General features: G+C 40.7%; 1 protein-coding gene across 1 annotated transcript in view; it reads right to left on the bottom strand.

Annotated features, from left to right (window-relative positions):
* The window catches only part of PKD1L3 (polycystin 1 like 3, transient receptor potential channel interacting), a 55,116-nt gene that overhangs the window by 7,265 nt on the left and 25,720 nt on the right, over positions 1 to 22,131 (bottom strand). Inside the window, 12 exon segments of the mRNA XM_067718410.1 lie at positions 2,335 to 2,450; positions 4,709 to 4,894; positions 5,814 to 5,954; positions 8,217 to 8,310; positions 12,651 to 12,715; positions 13,786 to 13,977; positions 14,613 to 14,718; positions 14,720 to 14,747; positions 14,749 to 14,795; positions 15,234 to 15,458; positions 15,824 to 16,022; positions 19,843 to 19,986. Of these exon segments, the coding sequence (XP_067574511.1) occupies positions 2,335 to 2,450; positions 4,709 to 4,894; positions 5,814 to 5,954; positions 8,217 to 8,310; positions 12,651 to 12,715; positions 13,786 to 13,977; positions 14,613 to 14,718; positions 14,720 to 14,747; positions 14,749 to 14,795; positions 15,234 to 15,458; positions 15,824 to 16,022; positions 19,843 to 19,986 (1,543 nt within the window).

Below are 22,131 nucleotides of genomic sequence, written 5' to 3'. Positions count from 1 at the left end.
AGGGAAAGCCCACGCACAGCAACGAAGACCCAACGCAGCCAAAAATGAATGAATAAATAAAAAATTAATTAAAAAAAGAATAAACTGAGTAGGAAGAGGGGATAGAGAGTGTTCTGTGAGGAGGGAGCAGTGTTATTTATTTACAGGATGATTAGAGGTTTCTAAGAGGAGGTGGCTTATGAGAAAGACCCTAATAAAGTTTGGAGCTCCCAGTGCAAACGTCAGTCAGGGCAACAGCAAGTTCCAAGGCATGTGCATTGTGTTTAAGGAGAGCACAGAAGCTTGTGTGGCTGAATTAGAGTGAATGAGGGTCAGAATGAGGGTAGGAGAAGTAACAGATGTAGCTACAGCTCTGGACAGGGAAGGCCCTAGAGTAAACTTTAGAAAGGGTTTGGGCTTTTATTTTAAGTATGATGGAATCCATTGGGAGGTTTTGAACAGGGACAAAACACATCTATGTTGTAAAAAAATAATATGGGGAAGATGGAATGAAGAAGGGCAAGAGCAGAGGCAAGTTTTGTCCATATGAGAGGTGAAAAATGGTTCCTTAGTTTAAACTTGCATTTTCTCATGAGTGCAGTTGCAAACCTTTTGTATATTTCAGAGTTACCTGTATTGTATGAAAACACCAATGTTCACTGAACTGTTGGCGATGTGGGCAGATCTAATACATTGCTCATGGGAACATTAATTGGTACAATTGAGGAGAACAATTTGGCAATATCTTTCTAAATGAAAAATGGATATACATTTTTAGCAAGTCTTTTCAAGGTACTTATCTTACAGATATATTTGCACATGAGTGAAATTACATGTAAAAGGGTATAAATGGTAGTATTATTGTTAACAGTATAACAGTGGAAACAATCTAAATGTCTATTAATAGGGAACTGGTCATAAAACTTATGGTACATCCACGCAGTGGCATACTATATAGTAAATGAATAAAACATAAAAAGGGACAGCTTTATATATGCTGATGGAACAATCTCCAGGCAAATTGAGGGGAAAAGGCAAAAAGGCATGACAATGTGTATAGTATGCTGCTATTTATCATCTAATGTATTTGCAAATGTATAGATTACCTCTGAAAGAATTTACAAGTATACCTTGGAGATACTATGGGTTTGGTTCTAGACCACTGCAATAAAGCAAGTCACATGAATTTTTTGGTTTCCCAGTGCATATAAAAGTTACGTTTAGGGAATTCCTTGGCTATCCAGGGGTTAGGTAGGACTTGGCGCTTTCACTGCTGGGGCCCGGGTTCAATCCCTGGTTGGGGAACTAAGATCGTACAGGCCGTGCGGTGTGGCCAAAAAAAAAAAAAAAAAAGTTATGTTTACATTGTATTATAGTCTATTAAGTGTACAATACCATTATGTCTAAACAATGTACATACACCTAAATTAAAAATACTTTATTGCTAAAAAATGCTAATCATCACCTGAGCCTTCTTTTAGCAATAGTAACATCCAAGATCACTGATCACAAGTCACCCTAACAAATATAATAATGAAAAAGTTTGAAATATTTCGAGAGTTACCAAAATGTGACACAGAGACACGAAGTGAGCAAATGCTGTTGGAGAAGTGGCGCCAATGAATTTGCTTGACACAGGGCTGCCACATCTTCAGTTTGTTAAAGAAAACATGCAGTATCTGCGAAGTGCAGTAAGGTGAAATGCAGTAAAGTGAGGTATGTCTGTATAATCAATTGGGAATGTAGTTGCCTCTAGGAAAGAGAGAAGGGGGATCAGGGGATAAAGGAGAGTTGCACAATATACATCATGGTACATATGGATTTTCTACATATTCATGTTTTAATTATGAAAAATGTTTTAACATGAAAGAAAAAGATTATGTTACAAAATTTGGCAGGGAGAGGTTTGCAGTAGGTTATTAAAGGACCTAGGGTCCTGCAGAAGATAAAAGAGAAAGGTAAAGGGTGACTTAACCTTCAAAGATGGCCTTACTTTATATTTCTTAAATAAAAACTGTGCAATTCTAGAATTGTGATTAGTGTTTTTTCACCTCAGAAGAAAGTCAAAAGAGATAAAGTTTAAATTGCTGCAAGAGGAATTTTAATTAAATCCTACAAAAAAAATTCTTCCCTAAATGTGTTTCAACATTGGACTAGGCTATTTAGGAAAGTTCTGTTTTTATAGGATACAGATTTATTTACAGGATACAGATTATCTGCCATGAATGGCTTGGGCTTCAATATTCCTGAAAACAAGTGGACTAATGGGACCGGGCTGCATCAATTCTGAAAGCGAAAATTTTTTAGCAGTTGAAGAGTTAAAAAATGTTAGTTACAATTTTTACTGCTGTTTACCCCATATCTACCTAATTCTGTTTCATTATCTACATCTGCAGATTGCTGCTGCTCTTCCTTAGTATGTCCAGGTAACTCATGTAAACTCTGTGGTTCTAGTACAACCAGAGCTCCAACTGCCCCAGTTAATAACAATAGCTAACACCCATCGACCGAACAGTATGTGCCCGACACTGTTCTAAGCACTTAGATCTACTAAGGTTTTAATCTTCACATCTATCTTACAGTGTAGGTCCTAAGATTATCCCCATTGTACAGATGGGGAAACTGAGGCACAGGAGGTTGAGTAATTTACCCAAGAACACACTGCTGGTAAGTGGAGAGCAAGGATGTGAACCTGGGCAGTCTGGGCAGCCTTCTGAGTCTGCGCCTTTGGACCACAACACTATACTGTAAAGCAAAGGAGTCTAAGAGGAGAACATGTCTATTGTGATGGCACTAGCCTTAGCCACCCAGGGTCTGATTCACTTTTTATTTAAGTCAGTATAGACAGTTACTGACTGCAAACAGAATATGCCCTCAACCTAGAACTGTCACCATTTAAAACTCAACTAGAAAGAATCAACACGCAAGGTACAGAAGTTGCCATCTGTTAAAACTCTTAAATGCAACAAGTACACGTTTAAGAAAAGATCATACAGATGTAGAAAACAAACTTATGCTTACCAAGGGGGAAAGTGGGGGAAGGATAAATTGGAAGATTGGGATTGTATATACACACTATTATATATAAAATAGATAACTAATAAGAACCTGCTATATAGCACGGGGAACTCAGTACTCTGTAATGACCTATATGGGAATAGATTCTAAAAAAGAGTGGATATATGTATAACTGATTCACTTTGCTGTACAGCAGAAACACAACATTGTAAATCAACTATACTCCAATAAAAATTAATTTTAAAAAAACGACTATACATGTTTGCTGAGATGAACATATCATTCAGATTTTTTTCAGGAACCTAGGAGATGTTCCAAATCCCAACAGAAAGCCACCAATCCTGAGATTAATGAATGTAACAATTTCCAGAATACAGCTTAATAAGATATAAAGTTATAATATGGCAAGGTGTTGGTAACTGGTGAAAGATACTGAACAAGAAGCATTCATACTGGGACTTCCCTGGTGGGTGAGTGGTTAAGAATCCATCTTCCAATGCAAGGGACGTGGGTTCGATCCCTGGTCAGAGAACGAAAATCCCACATGCCGTGGGGCAACTAAGCCTGAGCGTGGCAACTACTGAGCCTGCGCGCCACAACTAGAGAGAAGCCTGCGCTTCGCAATGAAGAGCCCATGCACTGCAATGAAAAGATCCTGCGTGCTGCAACTAAGACCCGATGCAGCCAAATGAAAAAAATAAAAATAAAAAATTATCTAAAAAAAACCAAGCATTCATACTAACTCCTCTTTTTTTTTCTTTGTTTTTTGACTGCGTTTGGGTCTTCGTTGCTGCGCGTGGGCTTTCTTTAGCTGTGGTGAGCGGAGGCTACTCTTCGTAGCGGTGCACGGGCTTCTCATTGCAGTGGCTTCTCTTGTTGTGAAGCACAGGCTCTAGGCGCACAGGCTTCAGTAGTTGTGGCACGTGGGCTCAGTAGTTGTGGCTCGCAGGCTCTAGAGCACAGGCTCAGTAGTTGTGGCGCATGGGCTTAGTTAACTCCGCGGCATGTGGGGTCTTCCCGGACCAGGGCTTGAACCTGTGTCCCCTGCATTGGCAGCTGGATTCTCAACCACTGTGCCACCAGGGAAGTCCCCATACTAACTCCTCTTGATGGTGAGGTTCTTTGAGGGTACAAACCATGTAATGTCCATCATTTTATTAGCTCCTAGGACAGTTCCCAGCATACTACGTGTTCACTACATATTCGTGGAACTGAACTGGATAACCAAGAAAAGTTACACAGACACATCACAGACTTGGGAAAGACTGCACATCAGGCAATATATCAAAATATCATCTGGTGTGGAGATCTTTCTGGTTACACTGTTTTCGTGGTTTTGTGCTTATAAAACAAACTTCTCAGCTACATGTGGTTCCCTCCTTCACAAGGAGGCAACCAGTCCCAGGGATCACTCCAATTACTTTTCATGTTGTTAGTGAATAAAGTCTCAATTTTGTTTATCAGCCTCTTGTGAAACTCATCAGTGGGAATCAGCCTTCATGGGCCTGATCACCCTTGGGTGAACAGACATACACCTGAACCTGCTTAGATGGGGCCCTGGGAGTGGACCTTTGGGTGCCCACAGAGGTGCAGTCATTTTGAAAAAGCCAGCGGACCTTTCTCCAGTGTTCTAATGGGTTCCTGCAGGGGTGTTTGGAAAACCAACTGCACCCCACATTTGCAGGGCTGGGCCCCAGGACTGTGTTCTTACCTCTGTAATCCCTGTACAGGTTAGGAAGGACGGTGCTACTGGCCCAGGGGTAGAAATGCTTAAGAAGTTTGATCTCTGAGAAGCGGTAAGGAAAGCTCTTGTGGATAGCTTGACGGAGGTAAAATCTGTTGGAGTTGTGTGCTGAGTAGACTGCAGTCATCAACAGGATAAGGAAGAGTATTTGTACTAGTTTTAGAAGAGAAAATCACAGGTGAGTAGTTAGCTTAGAAATCCTCTATGTTTTTCTTCATTTTTTCCTAAGCTGACCGACTTTTACAGGTCAAAAACAGTCAAAAGTTGGCAATTTGATATGGTTCAACCTAATAATTGCAAACAGATAAGCAAAAGCATTTGGCTCTTAGCAATATCTCTCTATATATCTATAGATATCTACATATATCCTTCCCAGAATTATTCTGCCACTGATCAGAAATTTTACTTAAAAATAAGATACATAAAATCTCACACAAGTGTTGTATTTTAGTTCTTAGGTCTAAATGTCCCCCCAGACCACTCCTTTCATCTCCTCCCCTTCCCCTCCCCAGTTATCTATAGATTGTCTGTGTTCACAAGAAGGGAAGGCATGATAAAAACAGAATTTGTCTTCTTTGGTCCAGAGAATCCAATAACCCAAACACTAGACGTGTTGAACCAGTTACCTTGCACTTACAGGACAGCAGTTTTTTTTTGGCCATGCTGCGTGACATGTGGGATCTTAGTTCCCCCATCAGGGATCGAACCCGTGCCCCCTGCCGTGGAAGCGCGGAGTCCTAACCACTGGACCACCAGGGAATTCCCAGGACATCTATTTTTCAAAGCATATTCATTTTCCCTCCACCATGCGATGTAGATCAAGTTTCATTATTACATTCTGCAGGTAGAGAAAGTGACTTACTGAAACACACAATTAGATCTCAAGATTCCAAGTTCAGGAGTCCTTCCATTCACCTTACAGCCTTGCTTAAGGGAATCCAGAATTTTTCGAGGTGAATATTTTAAAATAGTTTTCCACCCTTCTTCTATATTTTCCATTTAATTCTCATTCCCCCTTTTCTTGATGGGAAATGTGCTGCTGTATCAACAGGTTACCATTTTTTCTCCATACCCAAAATATCTCCTGTCAACTTGAAGAATTTCTTCTCTTTCAAGGTTCTTTCTGGGCGCTTAACTGGACCATTCATAGCTGGGGCTACGCAGATGGGGTTGTTTTCATCTCTTGAACCGGGTAATGATGAAGGACATCTTGCTGTCAAAAATTCAAATATAGGCCAAAAAAGGGTATATTTCATTAAGTAGTTATTCATCAACATTTGTTGAGCATCTTCTATGAGTATCTCCTGTTAAATGTTGAAATAGAGAATAAAGCTCTCTAAGCAGCCCTTCCCAAACTATCATGAAAGACTTAAAAAAAAAATTTCCAATCCATCAGGGACTGATACTTTTGTAAAAATACAGTAAAAACGAATTACTAGGAAAATGACATAGAACAGAGGCCTACAAAATACAAGAACCATTTTGAAAATTAGATTCAATAGGCCTCAAATTAGTCTGCCCAACTGCCCTAAAAGTTTCTAAATGCTTATTCTCAATTTCTGTACTTATCTTGGACTAGAAACACAGTTTTAGTCAGTGGACCGCCCGATGGGAGCACTGTTCCAGAGTGGTGGTTCTCAAAGTTTAATGTGCCAGGGGATCACCTGGAATTTTGTTAAAATGCAGTTTCTGAGGTGAGGCCTAAGATTCTGCATATCTGACAGTTCCAGGAGATGCCAGCGCTGCTGGTCTCCAGACCACACTGTAAGCAGAAGAATATAGAGACACGTAAATCAAGACGGAGAGAGAAAGGGAGTTAGAATATGACCTAAAACTTGTCAGCCTGTAAGAACCAAATGCTGAGGGATCACTGAAAGGAAAAACCTCCCTGAGGAATTCAGAGAAGGTGGCCCAGAGGCAGTGACATGTGACATCTGTTTTGAATGTTGAGTCAGAAAGAATTCTTTAGATGGACAAGGATAAGGACAAGAAAAAAGTCATTTTAGTAGAGGGAACAGCAATTCAAGAGACGGAGAGATGAGGGCTAGGAAGGCAGTTTGAAGTCAGATTACTAACTTTTTAATCTCATAAGGAATAAGATACCAACCCCTTAGCAGCGTGCCCACCACTCAGTTTAAGAAATAAGTGATTGCCAAGATAAAATCCGCTGTGTACCTCTGTGATGGTATCCCTTCTTTCCTTCAGAGAGCTAATCCTCTCCTAAATTTTGGAGTGTATCATCCTATGCATTTCTTCATTAAAAAATATGTCTCTAAGCAAGACATGCATTGTTTTGCATGATTAAAATGGTGTGTTAAAAAAACAAATGGTCGGGCTTCCCTGGTGGTGCAGTGGTTGAGCGTCCGCCTGCCGATGCAGGGAACGCGGGTTCGTGCCCCGGTCCGGGAAGATCCCACGTGCCGCGGAGCGGCTGGGCCCGTGAGCCATGGCCGCTGAGCCTGCGCGTCCGGAGACTGTGCTCCGCAACGAGAGAGGCCACAGCAGTGGGAAGCCCGCATACCACAAAAAGAAAAAACAACAACAACAACAAAACAAATGGTCATGAAGAACCTAGGGGCAGGATGGGAATGAAGACGCAGACGTAGAGAATGGACTTGAGGACACGGGGAGGGGGAAGGGTAAGCTGAGATGAAGTGAGAGAGTAGCACTGACATATATACACTACCAAATGTAAAATAGATAGCTAGTGGGAAGCAGCCGCATAGCACAGGGAGATCAGCTCGGTGCTTTGTGACCACCTAGAGGGGTGGGATAGGGCGGGTGGGAGGGAGGGAGATGCAAGAGGGAGGAGATATGGGGATATATGTATAACTGATTCACTTTGTTATAAAGCAGAAACCAACACACCATTGTAAAGCAATTATACTCCAATAAAGATGTTCAAAAATGTGTTAATTTTTCTGCAGTTTGCTTTTCAGCCATCTTTGTGTTTGTGAGTTTCATCCATGTAATATGAGTGGCTCTAGTCAGTTATTTAGAGGGTAGACTCCCTCAGGTTTGGTGACTGAATGGTGGGTGGGATTTAGGATTATTATGTTTTTAGAGAATGGTGATGCTATTAACTGAAATGAGAAAACAGAGTAAAGAAGTGAATTTGTGGGGCAGGCAAACAATTCTGCTTGGGGCATGTTTAATTTGAGACACCTGCAGGCATTCAGATACAGAGGGCGAGCAGTTGGAACCAGCCCTTGGGGCTCAAAGCTAGAAACACTAGGAAGGAATCTCGAATACAGGGAAGAGTAGAAGCATTGAGAGATCTAGGGAGGGGTGGATCACAAAGAGTGTTGGTGACGCACTGGTTAGTCTTGGGCTGGGAAGAAGGTGCAACAGCTGGTCAAAGACAAGATCCTGAATGGATAGATTCCTCTGAGCCAGTGAGGTGGCTAGGAGCCCACTGTTCTGATACAATTTGCTATTTGCAAAATTAGATATTAGTTAGAACTACTTGAATTACCCAAGACTGCCAAGATCCTGTTGATGTTCCTTCTCTTTGTGAAGCACAGCAGCCTGTTCAGCAGCAGTGAGTGAAACAATGTGAGGAAGATCACCTAGACAGGAAAGTCAGAGAAGAAACTTAATGAGCAGATATTACAGGAACCAAGAAGGTGGCGCTGTTAGGTAAAGGTGAAGGTGGGTATGTTTAATACATTTCAGTGACTTGGCCCTTTATTTTTATGGAAAACTGAGAATTAAGTAAATTCATAATTATTTTTGCATAACCATGAGGATGTGGTTGATATAATGTTAATCTTTGTATTTTTGCTTGTAGTCCTTAATCTGCTTGGCTAGGAAAGTTTAAACTATTAAATGATTTGTGATGATCTGTATAAGGTGTTCACTGACACCTGTTTTTGGAACAACTTTGATGTGCTAGACTGAAGAAGCAACATTTTTGAAAGTGCCAGTTTTGCTGAAGCAGGCATGGAATCTTAGAATTGAGTAAGACCTTAAGCCTCTGTTAGGGGAAACAAGTATCCCCCGCTCCTTAAATTTCCTTGGAGGGGAGGAAAGTGCTCCAGTCCTCAGAGAACAAAGGACAAGAGTAGTATTTCCGGCCCGTTGCCACACACCCCTATTGTGATGTGGCAATTCCAGGTGTGTCTGCTCTGCAGACCTAAAGTCGCCCTCTAGTGGATTGTCTCAAGCATTACATTTGAGGGGAAATTACTAAAAAGTACACTTGGCCATGAGTTCAACCAAACTGCACTTTAGCAATACCGATGGCTAAGCTAACACATTGGTTTCCATCTCCTGTTCCTCTTTTAATACTTTCCAACTTTTAAAAACTTATATACATTTATTATAAAAATTTTCAAAAATAGAGACTTTTAAGAAACTTAAAAAATTTGGAATACATCCATTAATCATTTTTGTCTTAATATATCTGGACCAGTTTTCCACATCCTTACATTTTCTATAACATTTTAAATGGCTGCTCGGTATCCCATTACACAGAGATGGCTGTCTTATATTAAGCAATATCCTATTTTTGAACATTTAAATTGTTGCCATTTTATTATTATAAACCACTCTGAATTTTCTCAGGATAGATCCTTAGAAATGAAACTTACTCAGCAAAGGGATGCAGAATTTGAAGGCTTTTACTGTATACTGCCAGATTTTCCTCAACCAGCATTAAGTGCCCATTTTCCCTGGGATCACTGTGTATTATCATTTGTTTTCCTTTGCCATTTTTAAAAGCAAAATTGAATCTTACTGTTCTAAGTTATTTGATCAGTGAAGAGGAACTTTTTAGTTTTTAGCCATTGTAATAACAAAGGTTTTTAGCTTTAAAAAAATGTATTTACACACATTAAAAAAACACACTCTTTTTGGTGTATAATTCTATGTGTTGGCAAATACACAGAGTATCCACCACTATAATCAAGATACCTTACAGTTTCATCACCCCCCAAAATTCCCTGATGCTGCCCCTTTGTGATCAGCCCTTTTTACTACCTCCATCTCTGGGAACCACTGAAAGATTCTTCATCCATGTAGGTTTTGCTTTTTGCAGAATGTCATATAAATGGAATCATAAAGTATGCTTTTGGACCTGGCTTCTTTCACTTACAATAATACATCTGAGATTCATCCATGTCACTACATGTACCAGTAGTTTGTTCTTTTTCATTGCTGAGTAGTCTACTGTATGGATGTACCACAGCTTATCCATTCACCAGCTGATGGGCATTTGGGTTGGTTCCATCCTTGGCAATTATTATTATTAGCCACACCATGTGGCATGTGGGATCTTAGTTCCCTGACCAGGGATCAAACCCGTGCCCCCTGCAGTGGAAGCGCAGAGTCTTAACCACTGGACTGCCAGGGAAGTCCCATCCTTGGCAATTATGAATAAAGCTGCTACAAATATTCACACCATTCTGTGTGAACATAAGTTTTTATTTCTACTTATTTATTTACTTATTTATTTTTGGCTGTGTCGGGTCTTTGTTGAGGCAAGTGGGCTTCTCTCTAGTTGTGGCGTGAGGGTTTTCTCTTCTCTAGTTGTGGCGCACAGGCTACAGGGCGCATGAACTCTGTAATTTGCAGCACGCAGTCTCTCTCATTGAGGCGCACGAGCTCAGTAGTTGTGGCACATGGGCTTAGCTGCCCTGTGGCATGTGGGAATCTTAGTTCCCTGACCAAGGACTGAACCCGCGTCCCCGGCATTAGAAGGCAGATTCTTTACCACTGGACCACCAGGGAAGTCCCGGTTTTTATTTCTTTTGGGTAAACACCTGGGAGTGCAATTACTAAGTTATATGGTAACTGTATAACTCTGTATGAAACTGGTAAACTGCTTTCCAAAGTGGCTATGCCATTTTTTCATTTCTACCACCAATGAATGAGAGTTTCCAGTTACTCTGCGTCCTCACCAGCATTTAGTATTATCGATATTTTAGTCATTCTACTTCAGACAATACTGCAAAGCTACAGTAATCAAAACAGCATGGTATTGGCACAAAAACAGACATATGGCTTAACAGAACAGAATAGAGAGCCCAGAAATAAACCCACACACCTATGGTCGATTAATCTCTCACAAAGGTGGCAAGAATATCCAATGGAGAAAAGACAGTCTCTTCAGCAAGTGGTGCTGGGAAAGTTGGACTGTAGCATGTAAATTAGTGAGTTAGAACACACTCTCACACAAAAATAAGCTCAAAATGGCTTAAAGACTTAAAAATAAAACATGACACCACACAACTCCTAGAAGAGAACATAGACAAAACATTCTCTGACATCAATCATACCAATGTTTTCTTAGATCACTCTCCCAAGGAAACAGAAATAAAAGCAAAAAAACCCAAAAAACAAATGGGACTTAATCAAACTTATACGCTTTTGCACAGCAAAGGAAACCATAAATCAAATGAAAAGACAATCTACGGATTGGGAGAAAATATTTGCAAATGATACAACTGACAAGGGCTTAATTTCCAAAATACACAAGCAGCTCATACAACTCAATAACATAAAAACAAACAACGCAATCAAAAACTGGGCAGAAGACCTTAATAGACGTTTTTCCAAAAAGACATACAGATGGCCAACAGGCACATGAAAAGATGCTCATCACTGTTAATTATTAGAGAAATACAAATCAAAACTACAATGAGGTATCACCTCACACCGCTCAGAATGGCCATCATTAAAAAGTCTACAAATAACAAATGCTCTAGAGGGTGTGGAGAAAAGGGAACCCTCCTACACTGCTGGTGGGAATGTAAATTGGTGCAGCCACTATGGAGAACAGTATGGAGGTTCCTCAAAAAACTAAAAATAGAGTTGCCATATGATCCAGCAATCCCACTCCTAAGCATATATCCGGACAAAACTGTAATTTGAAAAGATACATGCACCCCTATATCATAGGGGTGTCACTATTTACAACAGCCAAGACATGGAAACAACCTAAATGTCCATCAACAGATGAATGGATAAAGAAGATGTGGTACATATATACCATGGAATGCTACTTAGCCATAAAAAAGAATGAAACAATGCCATTTGCAGCAACATGGAAGGACCTAGAGATTATGACACTAAGTGAAGTAAATAAGAAAGAGAAAGACAAATACCATTATATCACTTACATGTGGAATCTAAAAAATAATACAAATGAACTTAACTGCAAAATGTAAACAGACTCATAGACAGAAAACAAACTTATGGCTACCAAAGGGGAAAGGAGGTGGGGAAGGGATAAATTAGGACTTTGGGATTAGTAGATACAAACTACTATATAAAAAATAAACAATAAGGTCCTACTGTATAGCACAGGGATATTCAGTATTCCCTAATAAACCATAATGGAAAAGAATACGAAAAAGAATACAAATACTTATAACTCAATCGTTTGCTGTACACCAGAAACTAACACAACATTGTAAATCAACTACATTTCAATAAAAAAGGTGTCTTTCATACAGCAAAATGTTTAATTTTGATGAAGTCCAATTTACCTATTTTTTCTTTCCTGGATTGTGCTTTTGGTAATGTATGTATATAAGAACTCTCTGCCTAGCCTAAGGTTTCGAAGATTTTCACCTATGTTTCCTTCTAAAAGATTTGTAATTTTACCTGTGAGTATATGATCCACTGAGTTACTATTTTTTTAAATATTTATTTATTTTGTTTATTCATTTGTGTGGCTGCACCGGGTCTTAGTTGTGGCACACGGGATATTTAATTGCAGCATGTGGGCTTCGTAGCTGCGGCATGTGAACTCTTAGTTGCAGCATGTGGGATCTAGTTCCCCGACCAGGGATCGAACCCAGGCCCCCTGCATTGGGAGTGTGGAATCTTAACCACTGGACCACCAGGGAAGTCCCCATTGAGTTATTTTTATCTGACATTTTATTATTAAAATTTAAAAACATACATAAAAATTGGAAAATACAAAAGTTAACTTTTCACCGTATTTGTTTTGCTTCTTTTTCTGAAGCACTTGAAAATAACAGACATGACATTTCACACCTAATTAAAGGTAATTCTTACTTTACATGGTAGTGTGGGATCATACAAATGACCTAGCAAGCTGAAACTGTGCAAAGTGATCTTAATCATCAGTGGGGAAAAATTATGATCATTCTGTGACATTTAAAGATTTGTGTCAAAACATTAAAATCTCTTATTGTTCGTTATAAAGGTACAAGGAAAAATTTAGAAGTAGTAAAACTAATATGTAATTTAAAATATTAGAAACGTTGAGAAGTAAAGTTACTTCTTTGTAGAAAATTTATCAAGAATAATTTGAACAGTGCTGGCCTTCCTCTTGTATAACTTAGGATACGGGGAGAGCATTTTGTCTGTGCCTTTGGTGAACTGTCATACTGTTCTAAGTTTGCATTGGCTTCCAGCATCTTATCCTTTATGCTTTCAATGCTGTGAAATATCTCCGAGAGTCACTTTAATGTTAGTTTTTTGCCAGTGTTACTTCCTTTGGGACACCATCATCCTTTTCTTCATAACCAATTTCTACATTTATGTTGGTAAGTTTGACTTTACTAAGTTCACCTGGCTGCGTATCTACAGTTTCTTGAACACAGGCCACCTTCCCATGGTCAGCGGCTTCTTGTATAACTCCATTTACATTCTATTCAAATTTCACTTTCAGTGTTATTTTGTTAATTTGCTGCATTTTCATCTCTGTTGGCCAAGGTCCTCTTTCAATTATCCATTTCATGGTAAATGTCACAGAGTTTATGACTGGGAGACAAAGAAATAACACAACTACACAATTTGCTGTCTGTACATAAACAGGATAACAGGTGACCAATCACCCAGACTTTGAGAAGTGACACGATTGATCACTGATCATGATGTGCACCTGTTAATTTATGTAGTGAATTATGGCCATTAGAGATGGGCTGCTTCCCGTCTGGGCTCAGGATGGGGAAGGCTCTGGCTGCGTCCCTTAGGAACAGAAGTTGAAGGAATAATCTCATAGCCAACAGCTGAGAGACAGGTTTAGGAAGATTACAGGTGATAAAGAAAGCCTGGTGCTATGCATTAGCTGGATGGCCCTTGCTCTGTGGGAAGAATATGCATTTCCAGCAGTTCCTGGAGTTCTTGCAGTTGGCTGACTGCATCTAGGAAGTCACAAGGCTGATGGGCCTGGGCGGGACCCAGTGTGCCTAAGTGAGATTGAAGCCTCCGCAGAACTCTGAGCAGGTAGCTGTGGAAATGATGGTGGTTTTCAGGAACCACTGAAAGTACATTCCAGGTTGACACTTGGACAAGTGGAAGATTTCAATAAATAGTAATTCCTGGTAGAAATCAGCAACTCATTAACTGATGATGAGGTTAAATTTTCCCAGTCACTGGAGACTGGACCCAACACCTGCAGAATTATTGTCTTCTCTGAGCACGCTGGTGAATTCACAGCAACTTGTAAAATTCTATACTTTGATACAGAATCGAAAAACTTGTAAAGTTAATTGCACTTTTTCATCAGAACTGCAGTACATGTAAACTCTAAGTGCTCAGAAGGCCCAAACTATATTCAAGAATCCATAAATCGCATAATCTCATCATTCCATAGAAGAAAAAGAAGGACAAGTTTCAATAGCCCCCGACAAAGTAGATGAAATATGGGGGTCTGAGACAGAGGACATTTTTTGTGGGTTTTCCTTAATCCTTTACTTTGTAAGACCAGATATATTGTCTAAGAAGCCATCAGAGGGATCTAAGCTATCAGCTCCATACTGGAAGTTTAAGGAAATTAAAACAAGCAGAAGGTCATACCATGCATGTTGGTTATGCTGAGAGGTAAGAATGAATACGAAAGTAAGAGAGTGGGAGGCTGATAAAAGATTAGATATGGAAACTTACTGAACTTTACCATTTGCCCAGTAGGGTTCTGCCCGCTGGTGATGGCCTTGACCCTCTAAGTAACAACAGACGAGGCTGGATAAGAGCTTCACCAGCTGGTTAATGTTGTAAGAAAGAACTCCATGAAGACTGTTCACACTCAGAGTAGGTACGTATTTCTTCTGAGCAGGAATCCCACAGTTTCCTTTAATTCCTGAATGTAGAACCAAGATGAGAAAAGTTAGTTTTACATTAAACCCAGGACCGGTAGGAATTACAGATGGTAAGAAGGCTGTTTCTTCTGGGCATATGCTTAGTGTAAAGAACCTCAGTTTTTCACTTTCTCTCCTTTTTCAGAAAGAAGTCACCTTACAGTAGCTTCAGCACTAGTTTTATGAGAGAATCTAGGATGAAAGAAGAGACCGTTTGATCAAACGTCGAAAACTAAAACACCTCCAGAGTAGTACATTCTGCACACACATCAGTGCTCACATCACTCCATAATGAAGAGAAAAAAAACAGAGGCACAGTGATGACTCGGGGGACAGGAATTAGAGAAAAACTATTAAGTTTAACAGGACCTCAGGAGCCTTGCAGGAGATCCTTTCTACTGACCTTTTCCACTACATGGGGGAGGGAGCATGACGTTTACCTGTAAAATTTGATACCAAGCTTACCTCATCTATCTCTGTGAGAGAGACAGAGGCTCAAAAGGAGCATCTGAGAGGCAGGAGGCCTGGATGGGAGGAAAGAGAGGTAGAGGTTCCTGTGGTTGAATCAACAGGAAAAGCCGCCCAATCCCAAGACTGACGGGGAAAAGGATGACAGCAGTTTGGATGCTGACGAGCAGTTCAGACCAGGTCACAGCGAATGGGCACTGAAAGAAAAGCAGGACGTACAGCCCTCATCCTCAACAATTAAAATCATCTCCAAGGCATTCCTCTCCCAGGTTTAAGTATTTATTTAGCAATTTAACTATGATTATCTAAGGATAACAAGTTATCATGGCAGTAAAGATCCTGATCATGTGTTAATAAAAGAGATCTGTGGGAAAATGTGTAATGTTAGAATAAATGATTATTCTCCTTTAAGAGTGGAATTAAATGAGTATCTTCTAATGTGAAGGCAGCAGAGGAAAAATGAAGGCACATATACTCATTCTGTTTCTAACTTTGGAAGGAAGGAGAGTGGAGTAATCAAAGGACTACGTGCCACAAACAGCACACATCAGGGCTCACCCACAGCGTGCTCATGTCTCTTGGTGGTGGTGCCGTTCATCTTCTAGAACGTGACATAGGTGACCATGTTGCAGAGAAGGAGGGTCATGCAGCAGGTGAGCCGCTGGACTCTTATAAACTGGGTCCAGGGATGTCAAGTTGTGACTGAGAGCCACAGACAATCCTGGGTGAGATTTTCTACAATCATGGAGGAGAACAGGCGTCTAACAAGATAAATTAGAACAGGAAAGGCAGGAGATTTCATTCTGAAAGTGCCCTAGTCTAGAACGTGGTTTGCCTGGCAGCTAGCTGCACAGCAACAACTCGGCCACTGTTCAGCACCTCTGTGAAGAAGATTTCAGGCGACTTGATGATACGATTTTTTTGTTATTTTGGGGTAAAAGGTTTTTGAAGATAAGGGTAATTTTATTGCATGAGATTTTAAAACCAAAACTTGTTTTAGCTTTATCAGAGTTTCGATAAATCTTTTACTCTTAGAAAGTTTGCATTAAGCTTCCACTCAAGATAGTTTGGTAAATTCATACTTGGAGCACCTTCTCTACTCCAAAAGGAACTATAAATAGGATATAAAAAGAAAGAACCCAAAACACTGGCTGGGCTTAAATACACAATAAAAGTCTCTGAGAAAGAGGACTGGAATGAGAAACAACATGGTAGGTGGGGAAAGAAGCCACAGGATTCTGCGCTCCAGGTCTGGAAGAAGGCATACACAGGTCAAAGTCGGATTCCCATAGAGTAACTGGAACTGAAAGTGATTCATGGAGTGGGGAAAGGGAGAGTAAAGCCAACTTCACTGCCTGAAGCCAGGGTTGAGGCTGGAGCTCGTGGAAGAATTCTGCAGAACCGAAAACTGCCACAGGGCCACACATTTGTAAGTAGGGAGGTGGGTGAGAGTGGACAGCCCCACGGCCAGGAACTGAGCCAAGAGATCCACTGGCTCATGGCAAGACGTGCAACAGATCTGGTTTCTTTAATTTCACGGAGGAACAGGAGCTCCAAAATGGTATAATAGAATAAGACCTAGTTCTAGATTAGTGATGTGAAGGGTTGGATGAAAACATCAAAAAAGTACGAGTCAGGGATGTGTGGAGAAAAAGAGAGAGGTTGAGATTTAAAAATGAAACCAACCTACACGCCCAAATTCCTAAACACATGAAGAAATATAATGCTAAGAAAGGCAGCCAACACAGCCAGTAATTCAGTCCAGAAGAAATTAATTTCATGGGACAGTCTGACAAAGACTTTAAGTATTTCAGGTTGCTCAAAGATACAAGGAATAATGTTCACTTTAAAATAATAAAAAATTATGAAAAACAGGAATAAATTAGAACTCTTGACACTGAAAAATATGGTCCTCAAAACAAAAAAATTAGGAGAAAGGGACCTGGTTAAAGAGAAAATTAGTGAACCAAAAGGTAGTATGAAAGAATTCACCCAGAACACATCACAGAGAGACAAAAAAGATATGCACGCAAGAGCGGCTTAAAAACGTGGAGGATCGTTTGAGAGGCTCCAGCATAGAGTAAAGCAATGTCAGAGGAGCAATATTTTCAGACGTGACATCTGAGAATTTCTGCGAATTTAAGACATGATTCTGTATATCAACACTACATTTTATGTTATGTGTATTTTACCACAACAAAAAAATTTTAAGTACATTCTGAGTACTAAACAGTATAAACAGTGAATCTACAGTGAAAAGAATTATGGTAAAATTTGGAACATCAAGGATAAAGAGAAAATATTAAAAAGAGAAAAGACAACATACTTTAGAAGAATAACAGTTAGACTGACAGAACAGAGGCAGTGTTGGAAGGCAATTCTCTATGAATGCTTCCCATTTAGGCATTAATAAAAACTTTGCTCCTGGACTGTCTTTTCAAGTATCTTTGTATAAGCAGACAGCCCTGAAAACAGACAGTCAGGAACTCTCTTTGGAGCCAACTTATTTGCATTTCCAGATTGTAAAGATAGAGACATCCTACTCCCCAGAGACATTCTAGGGTCATAAAGATAGAAATGCCCTCTTCTCACCCCTTGAGAGATTTCTCTACATTCCAGGCTAATGAAGATAATGTCTCATTCTACAGGGAAGGATAGGCAGGTTTTCTGGCAGCTGGTATATCAGATCAGAGTCTCCTAACCTTGAGGTTCCTCTTTTGTGATGCACCTCCATCGCATGTGCAGCTAACACCTGGCTCTCATTACATCACCCTGTCGAATCTGGGAACTGACACAAAATATTGCTCTGGTTGCTACTACTGCTATAAGTAGTAAATTGTCTAAATCCATTTGGGTCAGTGGAAACGGTGGAGTAAAGACCTCTGAAAATTCCTCCATAAAAGCAATGATAAAAGTTCTCTTAAAAAGCCAGAATCAGGGCTTCCCTGGTGGCGCAGTGGTTGAGAGTCCTCCTGCCGATCCAGGGGACGCGGGTTCGTGCCCCGGTCCGGGAAGATCCCACATGCCGCGGAGCGGCTGGGCCCGTGAGCCATGGCCGCTGAGCCTGCGCATCTGGAGCCTGTGCTCCGCAACGGGAGAGGCCACAACAGTGAGGCCCGGGTACCGCAAACACACAAACAAAAAAGTCAGAATCAAAATTTTCAGAACTCAGGTAAATAACCAAAGGTTTGTATTAACCTGGGAGTGTTTACGCAAGAAAAATGGCTGCATATTAGTAAGAACAGTGAATTTTGTGGCATTTTAAATTGCCCTATTTTCCCAGCTCCCTTTCTCTAGCTCCATGGTAACCTTAAAACCAACAGCCTTTGATCACAGTGAAAACCAGCAGCCTGGCAGTCACTAGAGGGAGGAGAATGGGGTTGGAGCTCCTTAAAAGCTGCCTTCCCCAGACAATTGGCATTGTTTGATTTGTCTGATAGTTCCTTGGAAAGCTCCACTTGCAAGGCTGTCCTTATATGATGTGACTGGAGGCTCTTCCAGTGAAAAAGGCTTTTTCCCTGAGGGCACTGTCAAAAATATTCAGAGGCGACCTGTTTACCTTCACAGCTGCCTGATATGGGAGGCAAACGACAGGCTAACCAAAAGGCTTAAATGGAAAAGCTGGAAAATGAGAAGTCCACAGGAGTTTTGAAAAGCTCTGACACAGTCATACACATGCCCAGGGCTGTATGCATGCTCGGGAAATACCTGAGAAGGCCCTACGCTTTCACCCCTGGCTGACCCTGAAGCTCTCAGCAAGCAGGAAGCGAAGGCTGAGGCAGAGCTGTCAGTTGCCTTGCTGAGTGCTAAAGGCATGGCACAGCATGCATGCAAAACCCCTCAGCGGGGACTGGGAGCCTTACTGGTTCAGGCATCTAAAGAAGTCTCTGTCTAGTTATTAGCCGACCACTAAGCTAACTGAGCAGAAACTTCAGTTTTCACACATGACCAAGAATACAGACGTTACAGAATTAATTAGAAACAGACACTAGACAACAACAAACACTAAGAACAACAAATACTGGGGGAGAGGAAGGAAATCTGATCTTCAGAGTTGCCACATTCTATTATTTAAAATGTCCAGTTTTCAACAGAAGATCACAAGACATGAAAAGAAACAAGAAAGTATCTCTCTCTCTCTCACATCCCTCCACACAAGTCAATAGATTATTGTTGAGGAAGCCAAGACACTCGGTTTACTAAAGATTTCAAATCAGCTATTTTAAATATCTTAAAAGAACTATAAAGGAAATCATATCAAAGAACTAAAACAAAGTAAATGAGAATGCTGTCTTGCTAAACAGAGAGCATCAATGAAGATACAGAAATTATTTTTAAAAAGAACCAAATAGAAAGTCGGCAGCTGGAAAAATAAAAAGACTGCAGCTGAAAAATACAGTAAGTGAAATGAAAAGTTCACTAGAGGCTCAGCAGCAGATGTGAGCAGGCAGGAGAAAGAACCAGCAGACTTGAAGAGAGATCAATTGAAATTATCCTGTCTGAGGAACAGAAAGAAAAAGGAGTGAAGAAAATGAACAGAGCCTCAGAGACATGTAGCGCACCATAATTTCTCAAGAGTACCTAAAGGAAAAGAGCTCCTTCTCTGAGACCGGTATGAAGCTCCAGTCACGCTCACACTCTCCAAGGTCCATGGCCAGCCAACAATTGCACAGGAAATGCCACTTCCTTTTACCTGCCATGTCAGTGACAATTTACATACCTATAGTAAAAAAAAAAAAAGAATCATGTTAGGGAGGTGGGCATGAATCAGTTGCTGTAATAAGAAGTAATCTTAGGGAAACAACCTAATTGTCCACTGATGGCTGAATGGATAAAGAAAATGTGGTATGTGTACAAATGGAATATCATTCAGCCATAAAAAAGAATGACATTTTGCCATTTGTGACAACGTGAATAGAGGGCATTATGCTAAGTGAAATAAGTCAGATAGAGAAAGACAAATAAATACTGTATGATTTCACTTAGATGTAGAATGTAAAAACAAAGCAAAACACAAACGAAAAACCAAAACCAGGGATATCCCTGGTGGTCCAGTGGGTAAGATGCAGGGGGCCCAGGTTCAATCCTTGGTCGGGGAACTAGATCCCATGTGCTGCAACTAAGAAGTCTGCATACTGCAACTAAGAACCAGTGCAGCCAAAAATAAATAAACAACACACCAGAGTTCATCAAATAGGTTTAAAGAAAAAAAAACAAAACCAGAATGGAGCTCATAGATACAGAGAACAGATTAGTGGTTGTCAGAGGTAGGGGGTGGAGGGCTGGGTGAACCAGGGGAAGGAAGTCAAAAGGTACAAACTTCCAGTTATAAAATTATCAAGTCATGGGGATGTAATGTACAGCAATGGTGACTATAGTTAATACTGTGTTGCGTATTTGAAAATTGCTACAAGAGTAGATCTTAAGAGCTTTCAGCACAAGAAAAACAAAATTCTGTTAACTATGTATGGTGACGGTTGTTAACTAGACTTATGGTGGTGGTGATTTCACAATATATACAAACCTCGAATTATTATGTTGTAGACCTGAAACTAATATAAAGTTGTATGTCAATTATACTGCAATAAAAATTAATTTAAAAAAGAAGTAATTTTTCACTGACAGTGAGTGTCCAAGTAAATGGATTCTGTTTCATCATGGGGCAAGAATTAAAGAAAGAAACCAGAGCTGATCCCGTTTTTTCCTTCCCAACCTCTAAGGGAGTTCATGTACCAAACACCAGAATGCAGACTTCCATAACCTAGGAATAGTTCAGTGGGTGTTTGTATTCTATAAATTTTCTTGTTCCACATGTGACAGTGCCCTGCCACCTCTGTAAGCATCCTATCTGCCTCTACCTTTAATTACCAGGGTCTGAGGGGGTGTCTTTGGGGGGTGAGGTGGGGAGTGGTCTTTAATGTTTATATTAATGACTTGTCCTATTTGGGTCTGTGGCTTCATCTTGGCTTCAGAGCCACAGGCCCTGAAGTTGCATCCTCTTTCCAACCACAGTGTTTTACCATGTGTCTACCTTCTCCCCTAATTTCAATCATCAACGAACTTGTCCTCGGGGACCCCTAGTCGTTCAGCCTGTTTGACTTCATCTGTACCTAGTCAGCTAATCTCCTCCTTTACTGTAAGGATGCTACTTCCCCAAGAGTCTCTATGAAACCATTCAAATCTCTCTGGTCAAAAGTCTTGCTTAATTTTAGTTGGAAATTATTTTCTGTGCAAGGAGTACAGATTGCTTTAGAGCTAGAATATTTCTGGGACTCTCTTCCTGAGGCAGTTTATAAAATCACAGGTGACTAAGTTGCATTTGAGTTAAACTTAGCTACTGCTACATGGTGGAGTCGAAGGATGTGCGCTCACTCCCTCTTGCGAGGAATCACAACTAACTGCTGAACAATCATCGACAGGAAGACACTGGAACTCACCAAAAAAGATACCCCACATCCAAAGACAAAGGAGAAGCCACAGTGAGATAGCAGGAGGGGCGCAATCACAATAAAATCAAGTCCCATAACTGCTGGGTGGGTGACTCACAGACTGGAGAACAATTATACCACAGAAGTCCACCCGCTGGAGTGAAGGTCCTGAGCCTCACGTCAGGCTTCCCAACCTGGGGGTCCGGCAACAGGAGGAGGAATTCCTAGAGTATCAGACTTTGAAGACTAGTGGGATTTGATTGCAGCACTTTGACAGGACTGGGGGAAACAGAGACTCCACTCTTGGGGGGCACACACAAAGTAGTGTGCGCGTCAGGACTGAGGGAAAGGAGCAGTGACCCCAGAGGAGACTGAACCAGACCCACCTGCTAGTGTTGGAGGGTCTCCTGCAGAGTCAGGGGGTGGCCGTGTCTCACCGTGA

Source organism: Pseudorca crassidens, chromosome 20 (assembly GCF_039906515.1).
Source record: "Pseudorca crassidens isolate mPseCra1 chromosome 20, mPseCra1.hap1, whole genome shotgun sequence".
In the NCBI taxonomy this organism is placed as follows: Eukaryota; Metazoa; Chordata; class Mammalia; order Artiodactyla; family Delphinidae; genus Pseudorca; species Pseudorca crassidens.
Note: the sequence above shows the minus strand (reverse complement) of the source record. Positions and strands in the feature narration are given on the sequence as shown.